The 7,789-nt window shown below is 39.1% G+C and overlaps 1 protein-coding gene across 1 annotated transcript; it reads left to right on the top strand.

Annotated features, from left to right (window-relative positions):
• Positions 1-2,561: 2,561 nt before the first annotated feature.
• On the top strand, positions 2,562-7,689 carry LOC107603108 (transcription factor GATA-5-like; the record flags this gene model as incomplete). Its single annotated transcript, XM_016295823.1, has 5 exons — positions 2,562-3,217; positions 5,161-5,330; positions 6,570-6,698; positions 7,123-7,207; positions 7,562-7,689. Coding segments are annotated over exons 1-5 (1,032 nt in total), but the record flags the coding sequence as incomplete, so codon positions are not given.
• Positions 7,690-7,789: the final 100 nt, after the last annotated feature.

Raw genomic sequence — 7,789 nt, 5'->3', positions numbered from 1 at the left:
GTGTGTGTGTGTGTGTGTGTGTGTGTGTGTGTGTGTGTTTCCCAGCAATAACACACAAACAAACACACGCAACTAAAACAACTAAACAACTAAATCTTGGCATTTCTCGTGACCGTTCATGCAGAACAGTATTTACAGTTCTTCTCTGCATCGTTAAGTTCTTGCTTTGGTTGTCTGTCAAGACGGCTGTCTGTGTGGCAGAGGGTGTCTTTCAAAAACGGTTTAGGATAATTGAATGGATGCCAGGTGATAAATTGCTAGATTCCCAAAATATTTTAAAAACAAAAACAATGTAACCTAAAATCATTCATAAAACGGTGTAGATTCAGGTAGGCTAGCACACATTAATAATCATTCATTTTTACGAACCTACTTTTATTTCAAGTGTGTGTTTATGTGCTAAACCCGTGACCACATTATTTATAGGCCTATCTATTGACAAAACGAAACGGCTCTGTGGTGATTTACTCTCAGGTAAAGACGGATTTGATCAAATGAAACGCCTGAGAGGTGAAGGAGGATTTATTTAACCCGTGGAGGTTCTCCAGTGATCAAACAGTCGCTGGCTCCCTCACTGCAGACAGGGTGTGTGCTCAATTGTCCTCTCCACGCGTTTGTGGCGCGAGCAATGAGTTCACAGGTCGCAACATCACTTATTAATCTCATTATCAGCGGCCTGTCGAGGAGACTGATTGGCGACCACCTTTCTGAAATTGAAGAGAAATGTACTAAACTTGGTTACTTTACTTAATTTATCACCAAATAGGCCTATCTGCGAAGTGAAATCCCTGTTTGATATTTTTGAGCCAATTTATTTGCACAGAAGAGTTTTTCGTTAATCAACCCTTTTAAAAATTAATCTAAAACGTGCGTTTGGAATTTTGTATCATCCCTTATTATTGCTTTTATTCAATGCGTTTTTATTTGAGATTGCATTATTCTGCGTTATCTTTACATTAGCACGTGTAATTAATGTATTTATTTACATACATATTTAAAACTCTTTTTTATCCGAAAAAGGGGGAGGGGTGATAACTCAAACAATACCGCTAAGATAACAATATTTCCAACTGAGTATAATGAGTGTGATTATTGTTGTATCGTCATACTAAGCTGTCGCTCGTATCTCTTATCTCGCTACAGCTTTTATAGAGAACACATCCAGATTTATCGGGCCATAAAACTGAGCTTTACGTTCTCGCACAGACAGCTTGGTTATTTTACTGCAACATTTTTATTTTACAAGAAAGTACAAACAAAATCCCAAGCCATTACTGTAAAACATAATGTGCACAGTAGTGCAAGAAAAACGCGTATTAGTCCAGTGCTTTGGTATTATTTGGAACGTATTTAGATTCATTTAAATTATTTAAAATAAAGTAGCTAAATTATAACAAGTAAAAAAGTAAAACAATGTTTTATAGCACTATGGAACAATGTGTGATTTTTCTATTGCGCATACATGGATTATAGTTGCTTTGGTTCCTCAGTCAAAGCAATTTTCCAACTGCTTTAAATGTCTTTTAAGTTTCATCGACTTAAAAACACAGTCGTTTAAAATGCAGTGGACTCAGCAAATATAGATCTTACAGGTAGGAGCACACCCCTCCTCCGCAACACACCATCTAGTTTATCCCTCGTTCTTCTCCTCCTCCATGGGTCCTACCTTTGGAGCGCGTCACGTGGTTCTGCTCTTACAAATAACTCGCAGTAAAGTAGAGAGCAAATCAGAGAACAGTTATATTAGGCATTATCTGCAGCAGCAGCTATCTCCAGATACAGACAAGGCACAGTGACACGTCCAAACGCGGAGAGGACAACTACAAGTTTTTCGTGTTACGCAGACGCGTTGAAGTTTGAATTCTGGGCTAAAATCAAGAAGAAAGAAGAGACTGGGAACTTCCACGGCGATATTCAATCAAGTCACTTGGAAAAGAGGGTTCCTGACTTTATCACTAACCGTCCTTATCTGGTGAGATAATACAGCGAGAGCTCTTGGATGAAATTATATAAACCCTTTCCTTACAGCTATCAACGTTTTTATGTAATCTGCGTTTTCAGTGATAAATTATAGATGCTAGAGAGATTACAGTGCGGATTGATTCGATCCCCACAAATGATTTAATGGTTCGGTACAGAGTTTTCCCAGGATATCTGAGACTGCTGCTGATAATTATTTATATCCCTATGTAAAGATATGGACAGCAGGCTAATTAATGACATTTTAGTCTATTAAATACAAATCTAAAGATACAGATAACCGAAAAATCATGACAATTATAACGGTTTGTCCATCTTGACTGTAGCCAATAGCCGATGTATTTTTCTACAGTTTATGATTGTTTATTAAATTCGACTTATTACATTCCTGATTTCAAAGCATTGTTGCAAATATTGGATTCACACAATTGAAACACAAATTCATTCAATGATTATCAATTCAAAACTATTATGAGGCCTATTATGATTTGATTCTTTTATTCTCTTTTTTTTTGTATAATCCTAATCTGTTACTGAGAAAATAATTTAATTTGCTATTTTTCGGTTTGTCATTAGGAGAGAATTCCTTTTTCTGAGGCTGCTGCTCACGAAACCCTTGCATTGGAGATTTTGGACGTTATCGAGGCTTTTACTACAATCTGGGCTCATTTTAAGATTTTCAAAACTTGAAAGGATAGCTTAGTCATTGGATACATTATGTATTCGAGTCTGGCTTTATCTTCCAACCCGTCCCCTTACGCACACGATTCCGGGAACTACATCCATCCGTCCGCCAGCTCACCTGTATATGTGCCCACCACCCGTGTACCTGCCATGCTCCAGACCCTGCCCTACCTACAGACGTGTGAGTCCACGCATCAAGCCCACGGGCTCGGCAGTCACCACGCCTGGCCACAGACTGGCACGGAGAATTCCTCTTTCAACCCGGGCAGCCCTCATCCTCCTCCCGGTTTCTCTTATTCGCACAGCCCGCCGGTAAGCAGCAGCACCGGCAGGGACGCCGCGTACCAGAATCCGCTGGTGTTGGGTAACAGCGGCCGGGCAGATCAATATGGAAGTGCCCTGGTGCGCTCCGTCGGTGGCTCGTACTCCAGTCCGTACGCGGCCTACATGAGCCCAGAGATGGCAACCTCATGGACGCCAGGGCCCTTCGATGGCGGCATGATGAGTCTTCAGGGACGCCAGGGAACTCTACCGGGAAGGAGGTCCAGTTTAGGTAAAATGACTGGTCACAATAGTTATTCTTTTTTCTCTCTGATGTAAATATATGTACACTAGCAAAACACTGACAAAATAACAAAACGTTTGGTCTGCATCACTTTAACGCTCTTCTAAAATAATTTCGCTTAGGATTCTGTAGGCTTGACTATCCTTTTGCACAAATGTCGTATTTTAAAGTTAGTTATTACATTTAGTTTAAAATCCATCTTTCTAGTCAGCAGGCAAAAATGGTTGGAATTGAGGGGGTTTCGTTTGATGCTGTGATATCCCAATTTATAGCAGTGGTGTTCAGGGTTATTTATTGCTGTCTTGGTGTTTATATTAGACTATCGTTGTTAGAAGTCACTAGAATACCAGCTTGGCTAGGGTACACAGGCACATTACAAAACCTTATCAAAACAAAACTTGATCTTATTCCACTAATACACATCTTTTAATGGGCAATGCAATCACTTTAATTTCAATGTTAATTTAATTCCCTGCTATTGTCTGTCCACTTGTGGATTGATGAAAGGGTCCCGTGCACACCTCATAATTGTGAGAACTATCCAAACTACTGTCACCTTGATCAAACTTTTCTAAACAGACCATTACGGTCAGATACACATTTAGCGACCGTTCCCTTTGAAGCTCAGTGCTTTAGGAGGACACATTTTCCTTGATAGTCCATAAAACCTCACATTTCTTTCTACAACCGAGGGCGATTTGTTCGGGCTTACATTAGGCTCGGGCGTTTGATATTGAGCAGTTGCGTATTTTGATGTTTTGCTACGAAAATTGTTTAATAAACTTGAGTAAAGCTGCATTTTAGATTACAGCAGTCCGTCAGGAAAAACTCAACCAGATTAAACAGCCCAGACATTTTCAACTGCAAAATGACAACACATAATTTTAGAAAGATTATTAATACGCACGTCTTATTTGAAATAAATTGTTGGAGAGCGTCACGTGTCAGTATCTTGATTGATCGGTGACCCCTGGATCTTTAACACTGATAAGAGCCCCATTGACATTCCGCTCGCCTGAGGCCCTCGTGCCTCGTCAGCCGCCCTAATAGACACTCCAGTGACCCTGGATTTTCTCTTATTAATCCATTCTTCATTCCGTCTAGAGTTTTGTCACATTCCATACCGCTGATGCTCAGAAAACACCAGGCCTCACCTATAGGTCTATTTGAATCAATGCAAAGTGTGGAGTTTTTACAGGGCTTTAAAAATGAAAAACAACTTGTATTATAGCCTACATTAGGCTTTTTCTTAACACATAAATAAAAGTCTATAGTTATTTAATTTTATTTATTTATTTTAGCAAATATGAACATATTGGATAGGGAAATAATAACTAGGCCTATTTGAATATTCTCCCTCTTTAAATTAGGCTATATTGTGTTATATGCGCAAACTTTTTTAGAACGCTCCCTTTATATAAAAATCACATAGCCTACAAATCCATAAAATGTTAGAGTGAACCCTGTTGTTTATGAAAATAATAGCTATGCCTATATTTGAACATATTTTAAAATGTTTAAATGTAGTCAGAAATTGCGCAACACGTAAAGAAATCTTTGTGTGATAGAACGTTTTAAAACTTTATTTTAATCGTGAAGTCACCGCTTTAAATTGGAAACGTCGCATATTTAGAAACACGCAGCGTCTAAACGAGCTCTGATCAATAGCCTAGGCTATACATCGTTACATTTTTTTGTCTGTTAAGTTTATTGATATTTGGCTTTTTAGATACATAAAACAGGAAGAAACAACAACAATTACAACAGTTACATCTCATTACACTGAGCGTTCCCTTCATTTGAACTTTACCAATTATTTCTTCTCGCGTTGTATTTTATGATTTTAACGAACATTGTCCTCTCATAAATCGCTTTGAACCTAGAAGTAAACCTTGGGAAATGAATGAAAAACGAACTGTATCTCCTTTCAGACATGCTGGAAGAGCTGCCGGGTGAAGGGCGTGAGTGTGTGAACTGTGGCTCCATCTCAACGCCGCTGTGGAGGAGAGACGGGACCGGACATTACCTGTGCAATGCGTGCGGCCTTTACCACAAGATAAACGGCATCAATCGACCTCTAATCAAACCACAGAAACGCCTGGTAAATGCCCATTTGCTGATTATAGTCATTTACTTGTTTTTTTAGGTTTTACACGAACTTTTCCAATGCAACATTGTAAAAAGTGAGCAGGTGCAGGTGTTACTTTAAACAGTTATTTCTACCTTACCTGCTGACCCTTTAAAATGACTTTCTTTGGTTTGACCCAATATAAACATTGATTCAATTAAATAATGATTTATTCAATCATATTAAATAATATTTTTTTTTCAGATGAATTCAAGCAGTTGATTTAGATGTTAACACATGAAGCACATTTTTCTTCCAAATTCCCAGACAAATAATTTTTAATGTGAAGTAGGCCTATTCCTCATTGGCAAATACTTGAAATTAAATTATTTTTATTAGACAAATACAGACTTCAAGCCTAGAAGGAAAAGTGTAAAATATCCTTATGTTTCCAGACCAGATGTAAACCTTTTTGCTAGTTTTCTGGAAATACTTAGCTGAAACTTTTATGAAATTATTTTTGCTCATTTATATTCATGTTAAGAGGGTAGTGGCTTGATCTCAGGGTTAGTACCAGGGAAGGCCATTGAAAGAGAGAAATTGAGCAAAGCCTTCACTGCTGTCCTGTTTCCCAGGAGTCTCTCTCTTTCTCTCACTCTCTCTCTCTCTCTCACTCTCTCTCTCTCTCACACTCTCTCTCTCACACACATTCTCTTTATTACTCTCTCTCACACACGGTTCTCTCACTCGTCTCTACCTCTCTGTTTTCATTTTTGCATTCATGACCTTGTCCTTGGGTCGGACTGTTTTTAGCCCAAGCAGCGCTTGGACTGGAAAAGAATTTCAGCTGAGAAGCTTCATTCTTTCTCTAGAAGAATATTAATGGTGTGTACCTTTAAAATCCTCCTTTGAATTCATAAAATGATGCTTGGAATGAATATAAAGGCCTGCTCACAGAGTTCCCGTCCATTTTCTCTATTATTTATGACCATAGTTGCTTGCATTTAAAATAAATGCTGTGTAATACATTTACACATCTTAGCCAGTGCAAAATATTTTTAACAAAACATATAACCTTTTGATTAACACATTTGTGATTCAGGATATTTTTCATTCGTGAAAAATATATTTATATTTTATCTCCCCTTTTGTTTGAGGGGTATTTTTATTTCTTTCATTCCCTGTCTCAGTTCCTCTCTTCAGCTCTGTAAAATTCTCTCAAAGTCCACCATATTTATCACTTCCCTAAATTCTGTATGTTTGTCTCCGTAGCAAAGCACGTCACGACGAGCAGGTCTGTGTTGCACTAACTGTCATACCAGTACGACCACGCTGTGGAGGAGAAATGCAGAGGGAGAGCCCGTCTGCAACGCCTGCGGACTGTACATGAAGCTCCACGGGGTGAGTGTGCATGTGATTCCACACAAGACTGATATTTCTAACTAGACCTCGATTTGGGAGGGTGCATGCTGTGTGTACGAGCACGGCAGCCCGGGTGTGTGTGTGTGTGTGTGTGCAAACCTGTAGTCCACGTGATACTGAGGTCATAGGTGTGTTTTATCGGAAGAGAATGAGAACGAAGAAAGGAAGGGGAGTCGCTTAAATAAGCTTTGTTCTGTAAACTAGTGTTCTATGAACTCACCGCTGCCAAACTGACTCTCACAAGAAAAAAGGAAATATAATCTAGTTACAACTGCAACAACAAGACCCATATTCTCACCCAGTTCAACCGCCATTATAACTAAACCACCAACTCTTGATTGATTGCATAATGAATAATCTGTCATAGTTAAATTATAATGCGTTTACTGTACTCTTGTTTTAGATACCAAGGCCATTAGCAATGAAGAAAGAAAGCATTCAGACGAGAAAACGCAAACCAAAGATGCCCAAAACCAAAGCATCCTCAGGTAAGAGTTGAGAAAAGCATTTTAAAAGAGATGTTTTTGAAAAAGGCTCATTTTTAGACGAAAGCAGACATGAGTGATTTGGATGGAAGTGTGGGAGTGAGTGAGTCAGAGAATGTGTGGAGAGAAATATGGGGTGAGCGAGAGAGTAACGGGAGGGAAAGGGGAGTGAAAGAGAGAGAGAGAGCACTTTTCTCTGCATTTAGTCGACATGTGGTGCGTGTGCGGCACCAGGACAAACACCAGCCAATGTTTGACGCCATTAATAGTCATTTGCAATAACCTATAAAATAACATGTCCAGTTTGCTGTTCCTTTATTGTGGCTGTCGGTCACATTTTGTTTTGTTTGTCTTCAGGGTCAACAGTGTCTGGCGCTGCATCTCCCACTTCATTGCCTGCATCAGAGAACGCCTCTAAAATAAAGAGTGAACCCAATATCGCAGCTTCACCGTATGCAGGCCAAACTGTTGTCTCAGTCACACAAGTATGTACTCACTGTATTTTTCCTTTGTAAATGTCACCGTCGCTGAAAGGAAAATATTAAAGATGGGATAGATAAATGATTGATTCCAGAGTTCATATTC

The sequence above is a fragment of the Sinocyclocheilus grahami genome, unplaced genomic scaffold (genome assembly GCF_001515645.1).
Source record: "Sinocyclocheilus grahami isolate Dianchi unplaced genomic scaffold, SAMN03320097.WGS_v1.1 scaffold341.1, whole genome shotgun sequence".
Lineage (NCBI taxonomy): Eukaryota > Metazoa > Chordata > Actinopteri > Cypriniformes > Cyprinidae > Sinocyclocheilus > Sinocyclocheilus grahami.
This window is presented reverse-complemented; position numbering and strand designations above follow the sequence as displayed.